Below are 18,327 nucleotides of genomic sequence, written 5' to 3'. Positions count from 1 at the left end.
ATTTTGATTTGGCTTTAATCTCTTATGGCCTGAAAAACAAAATAAAAATCACAAACGTGTCACTTCTTCTACCCCCCCCCCCCCCATTTAATTGGCTATTAAAACGTCCTGAGCCTTCGGAACACGTTCGGGTCTTTCCGTCAATAATCGGTAAACAAAACCATTTCTGATGAAAAGCCACGAAGTATTCCGATTGATCCTCTAGTTAGCCGCCATTTGTTTATCTCTATAGTTTATATACATATATCTTTAAATACGTTGACTATTAAGCAACGGGTGGTGCGTAGTCAAACGACGGAAGTAATAGGACAGTTATACAAGTTTTCCATATTTAGAATCAAACAATGGTAAATTTATCAATGTTGTGTGATATGTTAGTCCGTTATTTTGTGTTCATGTATTTAATTTTCGTTTGTTGCTTATGTAGCTATAGGTACGGAAAGAAAATGTAGATCTTGTTTTATAAGGGTAGGTGGGTGACATCTTCCAACCCTGGACTAGCAGTTAGTTCTCCTTTTTTCTGACATTACTGGGTAGCCACCAGTAAAGTCGGGAAAAAAGCTGATAACTATTTTTGGGTTTATCTCCTACTCTAGTCTAAAGTCTGAATCTACATCCCCGTTTGTTTGTACCCCCCTACCGATTTAAAAAACGAGAAAGTTTAATGTGATAAAAAGTGCACAGAACTAAGTCAATTGAATCATTGATTTATAATTTCTAACCTGACTGACCAGTATGGCAATAATGCTGGCATCCCCTGCACCATTTCATGCTTAACGGACTTTCCATACTAACACGGCGCCATAGTGTGACACTATAGGCTAGTTTATTTCGATCAGACAACATCATGACGTAGTTCATCCTGTTCGGCAACTGCTGAATAATTGCGTAAATTATATAACGCTGAGAGTTTGGAATTATATCTTTCTGCATATATGAACATAGAAATTAAACCGCTTGTTAAATCCACATGAAGAGCAAATTTGTAGTTGTCACTATTTTTCTTTGCTTGATTCGACATTGTAAATATCGGAAGCATGTATGTACATCTTTTGTTGTGTTGCACCCCTTTGCTGAAAATGGACTTGTCGAGAAACTGGAAATGGATCCGAGCATGTCCGTCTATTACACTGAAAACTTCGTTAAGCACGAAACGCGCATAAGATGACCGGTGTTAGGGCCACTCTAAGTCAGGTTAGAAAATATAAATCAATGAATGAACTGACTAAGCTCCTTGCACTTTTTATCACATTAAAGGTTTCCATTATTTAAATTGGTAGGGGGTACAAACAAACGGGTTTGTATTATCAGACTATAGTCCTACATGTAAGACATAGCACATGTTGATTTTGTTTAGGTGCTATGTCTTACTATCCAAATAAAGGCCTTGTATAGTGTGTTCCTATGTCATTGACATCAGAATGATTAGTCTAAAGTTTCAGGAAGTACTCACACATCTGGCAGCATATATTGACACTCTTCCACTAATTTATGTGTAATTAATATACTTACTGTGCTGTCTTTATCTTGGCAGAATGAAAATATGACACTAGCAAATGGTCGCCTTTTCATGTTCCGTTGACATACATTTGAATTTGTTGCAATGCTACGGTAGTCGAGGTATGCCGAAGTATGTTTAAGTAGGTTCATGTGGCTGATATGTTTCTTGAATGAAACGAAACATTGCTTTACAGTTGCAATAGGAATATTATATTTGTATTCGTTTTGTTAAAAACAATAATATTTCCACTTTATTTCGGCATTCCCGGCTTTAGTCGCTTTCCAGTCAACTGAAACGTAGGCCAACGAAACTTGAAAACATGTCCATTTCTTTTGTGAGAATTTGAATTTATTAGAGAAAATACATCAGAGTAAGTAAAGTCTGACTAAAACATTATTACCTTACTTTGTAGGAAAGCGGTGTTATTTTAGTTGCCAGTTGTGTGAGATATTCCTGAAAATTTAACTTTCGTTACGATGTTAGTCGACATCAAAACACACTACACAGCACTATTAGTTAGGTTGTAAGACCCTGACACCCAATATGTTAATATCAGCATCAGGTCTTACATGTAGGACTATAATCTAGTCCTACAATGTAAGACAGCATGTGTAACTTTTGTTTTAGTGCTATTGTCTTACTTCCCAAATAACGGGCTTGTATTGCATGTTCCGATGTCTGTTGACATCAGAATGCGTAGTTAAAGTTTCAGGAATATCTCACACACTTGGTAGTTCATTTCAACACTCTTCCACAAATTGATATATAATTAATATACTCACTGTACTGTTTTCATTCTGGTGGAATCAAACTCTGACACTTACAAATGGTCGTATTTTCATGTTCTGTTGACATACATTTGAATTTCTTGAAATGCGATGGTAGTTGATGTATGCTAAAGTAGGTTCATGTGGGGGATATATTTCTTGAACAGAATGAAATTTTGCTTAAAGTGTCAATAGTCCTATATATTTTTATTTGTTTCCTTAAAGAATAATATTTCAACATAACCTGGTTTCGGCATTCCCAGCTTTCATTGCTTTCCAGCCAACTTACATATAGACCAACAAAACTTGAAAGCATGTCCATTTCTTTTGTGAGAATTTGAATATATTAGAGAAAAAACAGAGTAAGTAAAGTCTGACATAAACATTTTACTTTACTTTGTAGAAAAGTGATATTATTTTAGTTGTCACTTGTGTGAGATATTCCCAAAAATTTGACTTTTGTTACAATGTTAGTCTACATCAAAACATGCTACACTGTCGTTAGTTAGGCTGTAAGACCCTGACGCACACAACATAAATATTAGTATCGAGGTATTACATGTAGGGCAATCTCCTACTCCACATGGACTCATTGTGTACACTGCACGTTTAAATAATACATACACTGATGTCAGACTTTTATGCACACTTAAGGTTTCTGTCATCAGGATACCACCCGTGTTTTCATGACTCACGATATGTTGGCTGTTCTGTGCATAGCTTTGAAAAGATGTAATGTTTATATATCAGACTATGGAAATGGAACTTTGGACCATTTCTGTCAGCATTTCAGTCAAGTAATTGGTTAAGGTTTATAGCTGGTTTTACAAAATTCTACATAATGCCACTAAATTGCAAGACATATTAAGCAAACTAAACTGATATTTTAAAAACAAATCGGTAAAATAAGCTATTGTATTGAATAGAAACAACAAATGAATTGTATGTAATGTGTTTACAATGTCTCGTTTATGGGAAAGAATTTCTGAATATATATATATATAGTTAATGTTACAGTAATGGTTTAAGGCAGAAACGTTTTGAAAATGAATTGAAAAATAGTAAATTATGACCACAAGAAAATATATGTTTATGTATAGATGGAAAATGTGATGTCACACTAGCTTATCCTTATCCACTGTGTGAAAAACACAGCATTATGTGTGCAAGTATGGAGAGAATGTTTCATGAAGTAAGATTCGCTTGACTTAAATCAGCATGGCAGTGTCTCAGTATTTTTCTCTAAATGAGGTTTGACCTAAAATTAAACTTCTTAAAAAATATTTATTAAAATGAAAACAATAATTGATCAGTTATTGGGTATTATGATTATTTTTGTATTGCTCATGTGCCAAAGCTGAACCTAGATTTACTGCCAGTCCCAGAATACTCCAGCTTTTATTTTTATTTTTATTTTTTAATTTTAAATAGCATTAACAGCTACAGATTGCCAACACCTATGTTATGTTTTGTCACTACCATTTTATTGCAACATTTTATATTTCTGCCAGCATGTACGGATTTGTTCCTCTCTTTTTGAACAGAATGACAAGAGACCAAGGACTTTTTTTACAGAAGGTCAGTTAAAGGGCCTTGAATCTTCCTGGGACAGTGGTCTCTACAACACCAGAGACAAGGGCAGTGTCAGCACTCTTGCTGACAATCTTGCTCTTACAGAGCAGCAAGTGAAGGTAGTAAAGTCATAAATCATTTAAATTTATATCCAGATTCTATTATTGATAAGTGATGTATTTTTCTTATTTTTTTTAATTAAGAAAATAACTTTTTGCTGTAGCTCAGATTCAGACTTGATAAACATCAGCCTTTTATCCTTTTCAGATCACTTTCCATATACTTTATGAAGCCAATGTGGATATGTCGCCTCTGTGCATGTATCCATTTTTTTTAGTCTGTTTCGTTTATGTGCACATAAGAACTTGCTAAACATACAGTTGGGTCTTTTTTTTTTTCCTTTATGAGAGATGATGTGTTTGGAAAAGTTAGATGTGCACAATCATTTAAGAATTGGTCCATTTTTATTTAGTGGTATGTGCATATGCTAAATTTGTGTATTTCTTCATATATTTTCAGTCTCAAAACCATTTAGAGAGGCATAATTTGATTTGTCTGTAAGTCTATCTGTTTGTGTATAATCATTCTTTTTCAGGTTCCAAATTATTAAAGATATTTCAATTGAATCACAATGGCATTAGTGTGAATGATATTTTCATCTTGCACACATTCTATATTATAATTAACAGTGAGAAGATACTAAAACTTGTGTTTTTGGAATTCTAGGATTGGATCGGGAACAAACGAGCCAGGCTTAAACGTTTATCCAATGTTGCCCAAACTCTGAGTACTCCAAAAAACCCAACGATGAAAGGTCCGACTGCATACAACCTATTTTGTAAAGGAAAAAGTCTTGGTGAGTAGTACACCAATTTTGCACACATTGCAATGTTAAATTGAGTGTTTGAGTGTATTTGCATCTACAATCTATTCCTTTAATTATGAATAAATATTTATACATTGATGTATGTTGCTATTAACTATTGTCAGATATTTATATTTCATCATGTATCTCATACTTACATATAGTAATATATTTGTTGGTATCAAATAGTGTTTGGTTTCATTGTTGTTTTGGGCTTTAAAGCCATTTATCAGCTTAAGATAGACTATAAACTGTAGCCTGTATAAATAGTGGAGGAAGAACCTTGGAAAATCCCAGCAAGAACCACCGACCCTCAGTAAGCTACTGACACCTTTCTCACATAACAGCATTAGCCGAGACATTAACTCACACAGAGTTGTGACGGCAGCGATCAGTACTGGTGATCACTTCAGTCCACTTTGACACCCAGGGCCCCATTCGGTTGTAAAGGAACGTAAATATGTATTCATGTGCAAAAACCTCAAAAAGGTACTTAAGGAAAATGTCAATAGTGAGTAAAAAATGTGCTAGTTAAAAGACATGTTTTTTTACGGTTTTGGGGGTCTGTTCAGAATCAGTTGATAATGAGGAAATTGTTCAAATATATAAAAATTCAACTTCTCATCCAAAAATGCATTAATGGATTTTCTCTCCCTCAGTAATAAAATTTGATGAATACAGAGCATTCAATCCTTTCGATTGCCTCTCGCACATTTTTCTTGTTCTTAAAGATCATTAATATTTCAGTGCAACTTCCATAATCATCTCTGCCCTTAGACAATAAACATAATTTCCAGACAGCTTCAGGTTTCACCCCTTTCAGTTTTTAAATATATTTTACCTTCCTTGCATTTCCAGGTACTTTATAGAGTGATGTTTGATCTATCACACAGATATTATGTAAAGAGATATTACATTGTACATTCAGTATTCTCATTATATATTTAACTAATTTTGGTAATTATCATTCTTTACAGTGGTAAAAGTACAACAAATGTGGGTAAATATACATTGAATATGCTGTTGTCTTGCTTACTTTGTATATCAAAGCATTTATTAAATCAAGGTGATGGTGTTGTATGCCTGTTATGTAGACATATCACTTATATGTATATAGTACAGCATTAAATTGGCAGAGTTCTGATAACATGGTGATGGCACTACTGTCCTGTAGTATCTTTACTGCTTTGTATATGCATATCACTGCTAGTTGCTCATGAGGTATGCATGAAAGAAACTGCTTAGTTTATGTTTTCATCGTGTTTAAAATGGCTTTTCATTACCTGCAGACACTTGCTCTCCGAAAGTTGCACACTAACAGGTGATGAAGGCAACAAATTTTTTTTATCATGCCTGCCTGTCTTAACACATTGTAATCCACACACACACACCCCATGAAGTTTTTTTCTTCAAATTTTAGCTATTTTTTGGCATCCAAGAAAGCTTTCAAGAATGATCAGGTTTTATGTGATCTTATATCTTTGCTTTCTGCTTCCTTTCCACCGCTTCGGTGGCCTAGTGGTTAGAGCATCCACCTCGGATGCGGGAGGTCGTGGGTTCGATCCTAGCCGAGTCATACCAAAGACTTACAAAAAAATGGTACTAACAGCTGTCTTGCTTGGTGCTCAGCATTAAGAGGTTAGTGTTGGGACATCATGCTACATGTCTGCGGCATGATGCCCCAGTGCTAGACATCACTATAAACTGCCACATTGCAGACATCGTAGCGATATGATTGAAAAATTGTTAAAGCTACGTTAAAAATCCAAATCACATCACAACACATCTGATGCCTTCTAAGATTCTTAAGGTTGGTACTATATAGCTGATGTACAGTTAAATCCACCCACCCACCCCACACATACACTGGTGCTGTAATATTATGTAAGTATTAATATTTTACTTTTGTCACTAATAAGTTTATACAGTGTACATGTTCAATTTTAGAACATTTAATATTTTTTATATATATTGTATCCAGTTTCTTTAGGTTTAGTTAAATTAGTGCCTTCTTATCAGTTAACGAATAAAATCTAAATCTTTCAGACTTTGTAATTGCAACTTACACCATTCTTAAAACTTGTTAACAATTTTGAAATATATTTTCATGTCAGTTAGGTCCTATTGATTAGCTTGTAGGTTAATGGCTGTCCATCCTTTAACCTAAAATTGTTAAGATAACATTGCATGTTTTTCATCAAAAAGGCCTTAGTTTCAAACTGAAATTTTAAAAACATTAATATTTTTATCATGTTCCTGATTTATTTTATCTGCTTAGGATGTTAGCTCAGTTAACATTAAAAACAAATGTTTATTCCAAGTGCTATCTGCAGATTCTTCTCAGAGAATGAAACTAGCGACATCATTTTTTTATTTCATAATTTCCTTTCAGTTGTAACTATTTTTAAAAGATATATCTGCACATTCATTTTCATATCAGTATATATCAAGGTTATCCTCAATTTTCAGACTATTCATCTTCAGGCAGGACATTTTGTCAATGGTCAACAGAATGGAAAAACATGAAAGAAGAGGAGAAGCAAAAGTATCAGGAGGAGGCCGTTTCTTGTAGAAACAATGTTGTACAAACTGCAGATAGGACAAAGCTGAAGAAGTATCATCTGAAATTGATAAGCCAGTCTGTGAGAATGAAAGAAATAATTTTATCACCCACTTAATCTTATTAATTTAATTTTACCCCATTTTCCAGCACCCAATCCCCAATTCAATAAATAATACCTTGTTCGGGAATATTGTCAATTTTAAAGTGAGTAGGCATTAATTATTTATGATATAACTTGCGTGATTTCTTTGACAGATGTGTTTGAAAAAGTACAGCACTTACCTCTAACGATAAACCAAGATGATTTCATTAAAAGTTTCATAGGTAATGTAACGATAATGTAGCACACACAAGTGGCATTTGCATGTTTACCTGATAATTACATAAGTCTGATATATACTTATTGTTTGGCGAACAATTAATTGGATAAAATAAGTGTGTTTAGTCTCCATAGTCGGCTTCTCAAATATTTTGATGCCTGTCACCATTTCAAGTTGACAAGATAATTTTTAAGGAAATGTTAAATAAGTGTTGCTCCATCATTTGTGAGTATTCATATATCATAAACATATTGTTGGTGTAGTCGTTGCGATCAGTCTGCTCATATCTAGGGGGGAAAAGACGAATTTGCTTAAAATATCCCATATTTTGTGATCTTCTGTTATTTTACTTGTAATATCAAGTTCAGTGCAAGATCATATTTGCAATGGTCAAGTTCTCCAGTTAGTTTGCCCTGGGACCCTTATCTAATTTGTAACTCTGAATTAATTTGCCACAACCTCCCGTTGCAACTATTTACTAAATGGAGGATTTCTATTCAACTGATGCCAAAATATTAAAAATAATACTGCATGAATTTGTCTGCTAATGTCCACTTCATTTATAGATATTAAAGTGCTGCTGCTGTGTTGTTTGATTTTTGGTAGTAAGAACTTTGTTTATTGTCTGGTCTATATCACCTGTTAGAAAAATATATTTCTATCTTCTCTGAATCAAATTTTGTGTCAGCTGCTCATGTTTAATTGCTATGTAAAAATATGAACAAGTTTTAATTAGTTCTTAAAGAACTTGATATGTACTTCAAAAAGTTAGTATCAAAGTTATTCAGTACTGCAGGTGACTAATGGCTCAAGTATGATTATCACAAATATAAATGCAAACAGAAGAAAGGAACAGTTGTCTATATTACAAAGGATTTTTGTTTTAAATCTTTAGTGTGATATTCTGGGCAGTCTGGAGATTCATGTTGGTGGGCTCTTTGTGGACACTGATGGCTGCACTGGTGTGTTTGGGAGTAACAGGGCCCATGGCTACTTTCTTCAGAGTGGCATCAGGGAAAATTTTGCATCTCAGATTCAGGGTGAGTTTGTTTTTATTATAGCAAACTCAGTAGGAAGCATCATTATGTTTTTAATGGTTGGCATATACATGTGTAACATTAATTTATGTGCACCAAGATTTTACTATTATCTCATTAGCATCATTTTTCTTGTGAAGTCTGAGGGGAGGTATAGGGATGAGTTTTCCCATGATATTGTTGCCATTAGCTATTTAAACTTGCCCCGAAGCCTTCGTCAGCATGACACAGTTGGATGTAGACTATAGAGATGTGTCATTTTCCACCAATGTATGATAAACACCATGCCATAACATAATAGGTGTTCCATGGAACCTCTGACCAGTGTAAGGACTAAATTAAATTGTCCGTTGTTTTTAGTTTTTTAATCTTTTAAAAAATGATCACTTGAAAATTGCACTTGCAATTAAATCATTACTCACTGTTACAGCCTCTGAAAGTAAGTTACACAGTGAAGCAGATCAAGACCACAGAAAAGCAGTCAGTTTGGTGAGAAAAACATTCAATGACTGTTGGGGTATGGTTAATTCTTTTTAAGGCATTTAGCAGACTCATTTACTTAAGTGACATTCATGTACACATATTGAACATTTCAAAATATACATATTCAAAATGCACCTGTCAATTTGTTGCAATAACCCAGTTGATTTCAGACTTATTACAGATTTTAAATGAAAGGTGACTCACTAAATCACTAAGATAACCATTAGCCTAGATATGTAGATATGATGCTTGAAAATAGAGTTGTGAGAAAGTTGTATTTCTCAAAATGAAATTTATTATGTAATGCCAGTCCATCTGAAAGACAGAATTTGACATTTTTACCATGTATCCTGCATATGTACATCAATACTTTAAAATATAAATCAAACCCATAAAAATAGAAAAATTATTTGGAAAATATAACTGTCCATAAATGTAATTTTTTATATTTCTTAATATACATGCACTGGATTTGTCAGTTACTTCTGCTATCCCAAATGTGAATTCATATCATTACCTATTGCTTTAGTCCATATGCTGCATTTTGTTTATCTTCCACTAGTACTAGTTTAATAAACTCTACTGACTGCAGTCAGTATCTCAGTCTTTGTGTTTGCCATGAATTTGTTCTTCATTATTTTGTATTCTCCCTACAGAAAAAGCAACCGGAAAGCATCAAGTGCCCTACATGTCAATTAAAGAGGGAAAATACAGATTGGAAGTTAAAAACCTACCCAGTGGTGTTAAGTTCAGGTACAAGAATCATTGACCATTACATGTGTGTGTGTGTGTGTCTTTGTTTAGATTTTTAACCTAGCTTTTAAAAAAATTAAGCTATATCGCTGTGATGTCTGCGGAGTGGTATCATGCCACAGACATGTAGCATGATGTCGCATGATGTCTCACCCAGTCACATTATCTTGACACCAGACTGACTAGTCCTAACACTAACCTGTTACTGCTGTGTGCCTAATGAAGCAGCTGTTATTACCATTTTTATAAATCTTTGGTATGACTCGGGGGGGGGGGGGGGAGGTGTTGAACCTGCAACTTCCTGCATCCAATGTTGACACTCTAACCACTTAGGCCACTGGATCATTCTACCTTTACTTAATCAGGAACTTATTAAAGCTACTGGTTTACCCAGAAGGGGTCTTTGCTCATTTTTTTGTACACATAACATAATGCACAAGACATCATTATAAGCACATCAGAGAATTTGGAGCAGAGAGTACTATTTGTTGTTGTAGGGTTTAACACCATACATGGCGGCCAGTATTAATGGTGGAGGAAGAATCCGGGAAATCCCCAGAAAGAACCACCGGTCCTCGAGAAACTACTTGCAAGCTTTCTCACATGCCGACATTGGCCGAATCCGAGACTTGAATCCACGCAAACAGAGGTGAGATGGCAGCAATCTGTAACGGAGAGCGCTAGACCACTCGGCCATTCTGGGCCCTCACACTATTTTGTAAGCAATACTAAAATATAATCCTTGTGTCCACATTTTTCTTCTTTCATGTCAACTTGTATCTGCAACTTCTTTAAAACTGCAAAAAATGACAACTTGTTTAAAACATAGCTAATGTTTCTTTTTAAATTTCTGTCCAGTTAACATTAATTTGCTCAATGCTAATGTTTTTCGTTTAATACAGATCTTAATTTATATACTATCACTGTTGTAGTGATACCTGTACCTATGATTTGATGTTTGTTAGAATTTTTTATATTTCATTTCATAGTAGAAGTATATAAACAAATGTCAACTTGAAACTTTTTTTTTTTATCATTACAGGGATCCTAGTTGCATGGGATTGAAGACGCTAAAGAGCATTATGAGTGTCAAAGATATTGAGATCATTGTATTAAGGTGTCTGATCTTACTTTCTTCATTCTAGATCAAATTTTAACACATGGAAGAAAATGTTGCACTTAGAAGTGCTTCTGCATATTACAATTAAGAACTTAATTGTTCGAGCTTAAAACAGAAAATTTGATGCATTTAAGCAGATATGTTTTGACTGAAGTACAGTTTGTGTAATATTAATGGCTTTTTAAAGTAGATGATGTAATGCTAGAGTTCTTAAAATGGTTATGTTAATATTTGACAAGTTGTATACCACAATATTATATATATATATATATATATATATATATATATATATATATATATATGTATATATATATATATATATATATATATCAAAAGACCAAGGTATATCTATAGTTTGCATTTTTCTCCATAGTCAACCAAGCAATGCTTCCGCACTTGGAAATGAAGGTATGTATATGTGATTACACTAATATTTTTAATGGATTGTATTTATTTTAAACATTTTTGCATGCTTATCAGTAACAAGTTTATTGTATGGACAAATGCTTCATTATGAGCTTGTGATTTTTTTCTTCTTGCAAACTTCATAAGCATGTATAAGTCACTGTCTTGCATCTGTACGTAATGCACCACATACATTCAGACTTAAGTTGCAACAGCTGGGCAGGAGCAGTGAGAAAAGTAAGTGTGGACTCCACTGTTTTGTTACCTTTAAAACTTAAAGCATTTATTATGACGTAACATTCAGTAAATGCAATGCTTTTATTGGGGTCTTTAAATGTGATATTTTGTCCCTTTTTGTCTCAGCCTGTTGATAAACACATAAAATTTGCCATAACCTTTACACACAGGAGTAATGCCATGTATTATGTATGTTGCCTCAAAATAATATATGGATGTGTTCCTCATTATAATGTCTATTCCATTTTGGCAGTCTTAATATTCAAACATTAATTTCTGCTTTGACGCGTCATAACTAATTTATTTAAATATTAAGTGATTTTTGGAACAATTACAAGTCAGTCTGCTAACTGTGATACATACCTTTAAAATTGCAGGTAGGCCATCTGAAACTGAAACTGAAACAGCTGGTCCTGAACAGTTGGAAAATGAAGCCATTATTCCTTCACAAAGTAAATTTATTAATGACTTGTGTTTCTGCAGCAATATATCAATACAGACTATGTTTTAAAATCAGAAACCAGTGTGTTTATTATGCAGTAACATTCATTAAATGCAAATGTAATTATTTTATTGGGTCTTTAAATGTGATATTTAGTCTAATTTTTTCAAAGCCTGTAGATCAAGAGATACAATTTATGCTTAAGCTTCTTCACACAGGAGTAATGCCATGGCATGTGTATGCTACTACAAAATAATGTATGGATGTATTACTTGCTATAGTATCCATTACATGTTGTAACTCATTTTGTTGAATATTACATGCTTATTTGAACAGTTACAGGACTGACCCTCTGCTAACTTGTTGATACATACTTTAAAAATTACAGGTGGGACTACTGAAACAGTTCAACAGTCAGACAATGAAGCCATGATTCCATCATTAAGTAAAGGTATTAATGGCTTCTATAGTTCCTATTTTTGGAATAAGATATCGTTACAGAGTATGTTTTAAAACCAAAAGCCAATATGTTGAACCTTTAGAGTATCAGGATTTGTGTTGATACTTGGTATGTGTCCCAGAAGCGCATGTTAAATGTTGACATATCACTGTATTCATTTAATTTTTTTATAGCAACCATGTATTGTTAGCCATCTTTTTGGTAACAGCACTGATAAGCTCTAACCATAACATTTGTAATCAGCTTCATCTCCTGAAAGTTTATCTTGCCTAACATTTTTCGTCTTTAAAATGTATGCAATTTTTTCTTCTTAGATAGTATACATCTTTTTGTATGACTGTTTCTCTGTCCTTTTTATGGTAATTATGCAGTAGTATTTGAACCCTCATAATTTATATTGCAATTAAAACAGAGAACTATGTTTACAAAACATAGTGTGGCAATTTTGAAATCAAGCTTTCACTAGGACTTGGTATAAGTGAATTTATAAATGAATATTAACCTTGAAGTAACACAGGCACAAATTTGAATTTCAGATGTTGTTGACATTTTGTTGGGTGCTGTTGGATCCAGCGAATTCCCAGAATCCAATGAAGTGTCAGTCGAGCCCTCATCGTGTAAGATTATATAAATTTCTTTGTCCAATAAAATTGATTCATTACTTCATTCAGTGCTTTCCACATGGATTATCAGAATAGCTTGTGTTAAGCTCACAACACACTGCCCATGCAACAGCCTGTTGAGTTCTTGCACAATATGTGCAATCTTAGCCATTAGACTCTTCATTTAATGCACATGTGTCCTGTTCACATGCATACAACACAAAACCATCTGCCTTTAGATGTGATTAGCTGTGTAACTGATTGATTGACCTCAGTAAAGAAGTGGCATAAATTATTACACAAAATATGGGCAACTTAAAATAATTTTTACATCCACAACTTTTGTGTTATTTATGTATGACAGTCGCAATAACTTTCATAAATCTGCAGGTGTGCTAAATGGATTTCGATATATGTAATTATAGGAATCCATTGGAGTATATCTATGAATATTACTAAACCAATAACATCCCATATCTGTGCTCTGACAGTTACTAAGTCTACTCAATTATTTACTGAATGCACACATTATTTTGTTTATTGTAGCTAAAATCTATGAGGTTCAGCAGATTTTGCAGCGAAGGAAAAGGGGCAGAAGAAAAGAAGTACTTACCAACATGGGAACCAGAGAAAAATTTAGTTTCTTAGCTATAGAAGGCTTGCTACGGGCTGTTCCATTTAAACATACATGATACCCAGCGAAGGCAGGTTTTTTTTAAAATATTGGCCAGGGTAGTTCATTTTCACAAAGTTCATATTAAAATGACAAGAAAATTCGAAATTGCATCTATTAGTGAGTACTCCACTTTAAAAGCGCCTTCCCTGGTTACCATGTATGTTTTAATTGAACAGCACCTAAGCAGTTAAAATGCCAGTTTATATAGATATCTCATGGTCTTGTTTAACTTTTTTCCAAAACCACAATGTTGCCACTCAAAATAATTGAATCATGTGTGCAAGGTAAATTAACACTCAGACTGGATAAAGAATGTAAGAAAGAATTGAATAATACTGTTTAAAAAAAGTTCTAAATGTTTCGAGTGCATTGCAGGTAGGAATAGAATGAGTGTGGCAGTAACTTCAGTCCTGTTTCTTTAAGCATATTGAATACTGAGGCACAAATGGAATGACTATCAAAATGACAGTGCTAAAATAAACAGTAAACTAGTGAATTTTATTTATAAGATACGGGAGCAAGATTTCTCCATGATTATATTTGAATGACAGGTTTGGCTATAATAGTCTGCTTACGCTTTCTCCTGGGGCAAGGCTTATCTAATTTGGAGTCTAAGTTGCTAAACACAGTTTCTATTCTGTTGTTTTCAAACAGCAACTCGTGTTCAACAAAATTTTTTGGTATGAAATAAAAATCAGGAAACACAATAAAGGTAGAAGAGTCTGATGTGTCTTTTAAATAACACATAGATAAAGAGTCATACATTTTCTCCTGAGTCATTATTTTAGAAAATGGTGACAGAAAACTGATTTTATTAAGTATAGTCGTGTTTACACTAATAATTAGTCTATATTTAATTGAATGATCATGTTTGCTTCACGTCACCAGTTCTCGTATCTTTCCTGGTCAGACTTTCAAGAAAGATAAACCATAATTGATTGAACTATTTGTACAGGTTTTGAATCATTTTAGTAAATATTTGTATGAATCTCAGACATGTTATTAGTCCAGACCTGCCAACTCGTACGATTTTGCAGTAAGTCTTACGAAAATTACTCTTTAAATACAGACTTAAGCATACTAGCAAAATCTGTGGAAAAATTATCATTTCCAAAAAATCTATATTTGGTTCATATATGTTTAATTTGGATCCGGGTGTCAACTTAGAATTAGTAAAATTAGTCAGGAAACCAGACTAACTTTGTAGCAACACCCCAGATCCTTTAAATTGCACCTATTTCTTATGTGAAGCATCTGCATGATCAAACTGTTGATCATATAAAAAAATTTAATGGTGTCCAGGAAGTGATGTAATGTGTACAGATGTTGACTTTCTTAAGTGTTTTATATATGTTACACATGTTGTCATCATTACCAGATATAACGTTTTGTGTCAAAGCCATTAAGTTAAGTATTTGTAATATGTTTGTGATCATTTGTACTGAAGAGTGAGTTTTTTGTGAAGTTTATATGTATCTTATAGATGTGTTTGCTATAGATGATTTTGTAGTGTAACCATTGGAGATGTTAATTTCATAAATCTTTACTTGTGGGGGCAGTAAGCAAATTTGTGATGTGCAAATTTTCCGTGAAATTTATATGTATATTAAATATGCAAGTCTAATGTATTAGTTGTGTTTATAATGTAACATTGTGAGGTCTTAATTTAAATAAAAATTCACCTGTTCTAGACAGTAAACAAATTTAGAATGTTTATAATATTTGTGGTCATATTTAATGTGTGTGCAAGTTTATAATAAAGTGCATATATATATATATATATATATATATATATATATATATATATATATATATATATATATATATATACGTGTCTTTGGGCATAATGTACTTTAGATAAGATTGTACCAGCATTTTAGAAATAATTGCCATTACACTAGGAGTTTACAGTTTACTTATTTTTTTCCACTGTTAAAAAAGAAGGTATAGTCCTTAACAAAGCACTTTGACAGTAAATTATATGTTAGATGGACAGTTTAGAATTAAGTAAACTGTATCAGTAAATGTACATAAAATCTTGTTTACCATGAACATGTATTGCAACACTTGTTATTAAAAATGATGTTGAAATTGTTACTTGAAGATTTTTATACGGATTATATATCAATAAAATCCATCTATTTTAAATATGTTTCGTTTATTTTACACCACCATTTTCCACATCACCAGACTTTTTGAACAAGGGTTTAACCTTAAATTTCAGTTTATTTTGTCAGCTTTTGTTGCTCACTGGTTTTGGCAAAATACATGGGGTATTATTTTCTGATGGCACTGTTAGTATCAAAAGTGTTAAAAGTTTTGAAAGTTTGGGACATTATTATATGCATAAAGTTTGCAACATTATTATGATTCTGGAGGAGAGATTTCTGATCCAATCTTGATCAAACTTGTAATATGGGCTTATATCACTCAGCTATCAAATGAGTATTATCATGAAATAAATCCATGCTTTGAAATGAAGTGAGTATGCAACTCTGGAGTGGACATTTCTGATCTAATTTTGGTTAAGCTTTCAATATAGACATACATAAATGAAGAGTTAATTAATGATCGAGGGTCATACTTATGAATGTGGTGATCTTTAATCTGATTGGCTGAGTTTGTAGCCATTTTTAGAGCCCAGCTTTTTCTTTTTCTATTGATAATGATAATAATATCCTTATAATTTTGCTTCATAAGATAACAGCATATTTGATATGAAGTCTCTTTAAGCGTATATGCATTTGGTCCCATTCTTCTACATTGTTGGATTTATAGTCAAGAAGGCTAATGGATACCATCATCGTGATGGATACTCAAATCACTATTGTTTTAAAAAATAGGTCATCATGACATGCTTTTCACGGGGCCCCGAGTGGTCTAAAGCGCTTTACGTTACGAATCACTGCCATCTCACCTCTGTCTGCATAGGTTCGAGTCTCGGATTCAGTCAATGTGGGTATGTGAGAAAGCTTGCCAGTAGCTTCTCGAAGGTCGGTGGTTCTTTCCGGTGTTTTCCCGGGTTCTTCCTCCACCATTAATACTGGCCGCCATGTATAGCCTATCGAGTGCTGAAAAATGGCGTTAAACCCTACAACAACTACAATTACATGCTTTTCACACTCCCGTGATACCTACCCGATTCATTGCATGAAGCAATACTTAATATATAACGCAACCGGACCGCTCCAGTGTCCCAGTGCTTAGAGCGTCCGTCTCAGTTGTGGGAGGTCGCGGGTTCAAACCCCGGATAATGTGAATGTGTGTGACGTGATGCCACATGTATACGTCATGATGCACCATTGCTAGTGATTACTATTAACTGCCACACTGCAGACATCATATGTTTATGGCTCATATTATTAAAACTACGTTACAAACACACACATATAATACGTGATGTTAAATATTTTTGTTTGTTTTCGAACACTATTCTAAACATTAGCCAATCTGACAAGCATACACAAATAATTGTTTCGCCAGCCATTAATTTGCACATGATATGTTCATGTGCGACACTACGTGACTTTTTTCTAGCATGGGGCTGTTTAACCCATTCTATAAATTGGCTAGTAGTAGACTTTTTACTAGACGTTTTATTGGCATTTTGCTTATCTGCCCCTAACTCATCCGTGGATAGTTCAATCGTCTAAGGTGCTTGCCTTTACATATCACTCACACATCTCACTATCCGCGTAAGTTCCAAGTCTCAAATCAACAAACATGAGTATATGAGAAAACTTATCAGTAGCCAAGGCCGTGGACACGGCAGGACAAGTTCGACAAATTTCAGGGGGCCCACCGCCGAAGAGAACATTTACAAATAAGGGCCTACTGGATAAATTTCATAGGGCCCGCATACCCTGTTAGCGGCCCTGCCAATAACTTAATGTTGGTAGTCGGTTCTTCCCGGAGTTTTCTCTGGTTCTTCCTCCACCAGATATACTGACCGCAATGTATAACATGTCATGTGTAGAAAAATAGCATTATACCTCAATAAAACCAACAATAAACCCAGACCCGGCGATGGGATGTGAGGGGCCCCAGGCAGCAAGCAATGAGCGCTGGGCCCCAAGCAAAAAAATTGCATTCCTTGAAAGCACGTGGCCCAAGGCGGTTGGGTCGTTAGCCTTGCCCTAGGACCTGGCCAGAATAAACCCTTCCCTCAGTCCACACTCCCACCGAATACTTACATACCATAGATTCAGTGACGCATTGTCATTCTCGTCCTACAGCGGTAATAAAGATTTATTGCAGACATAACGGATTACATCCACAGAAAAATTATAAATATATAATGAATACAGTATTACGTAACTATATCAATGTATACCTAAACATTTTAGTCTACATGCGTCTAACATACCTACCTACATACAACATGATAGGCATATAAAAATATATATCATACATATACATGTATATCAGCATGATGCAGAACTCAGAATTGTACATGAAACATGCGATCACATATGTTCGTGTTTTATACACGCATGAGAAAACGTTTAATATCTTGAAGAATAT

The 18,327-nt window shown here is 34.0% G+C and overlaps 1 protein-coding gene across 3 annotated transcripts; it reads left to right on the top strand.

Moving 5' to 3' along the window:
* The first annotated feature begins 205 nt into the window (after nucleotides 1–205).
* LOC149798552 (uncharacterized) lies at nucleotides 206–15,907 on the top strand. Of its 3 annotated transcripts, XM_089957358.1 has the most exons (13): nucleotides 206–347; nucleotides 4,567–4,696; nucleotides 5,683–5,705; nucleotides 7,175–7,347; nucleotides 8,484–8,628; nucleotides 9,056–9,142; nucleotides 9,765–9,861; nucleotides 10,904–10,978; nucleotides 11,355–11,389; nucleotides 12,001–12,075; nucleotides 12,454–12,516; nucleotides 13,062–13,142; nucleotides 13,674–15,907. In XM_089957358.1, the coding sequence occupies exons 4-13, from the start codon at nucleotides 7,228–7,230 to the stop codon at nucleotides 13,817–13,819; spliced, it is 924 nt and encodes a 307-aa protein (XP_089813484.1). In that variant the 5' UTR covers nucleotides 206–347; nucleotides 4,567–4,696; nucleotides 5,683–5,705; nucleotides 7,175–7,227; the 3' UTR covers nucleotides 13,820–15,907. The 3 variants fall into 3 exon arrangements, with proteins under 3 accessions (XP_089813484.1, XP_089813487.1, XP_089813485.1); XM_089957361.1 differs by lacking the exon at nucleotides 12,454–12,516; XM_089957359.1 differs by lacking the exons at nucleotides 206–347; nucleotides 4,567–4,696; nucleotides 5,683–5,705 and having other exon boundaries at nucleotides 5,712–7,347.
* Nucleotides 15,908–18,327: the final 2,420 nt, after the last annotated feature.

Source organism: Sinohyriopsis cumingii, chromosome 5 (genome assembly GCF_028554795.1).
Source record: "Sinohyriopsis cumingii isolate HCF-2022 chromosome 5, ASM2855479v2, whole genome shotgun sequence".
In the NCBI taxonomy this organism is placed as follows: domain Eukaryota; kingdom Metazoa; phylum Mollusca; class Bivalvia; order Unionida; family Unionidae; genus Sinohyriopsis; species Sinohyriopsis cumingii.
This window is presented reverse-complemented; position numbering and strand designations above follow the sequence as displayed.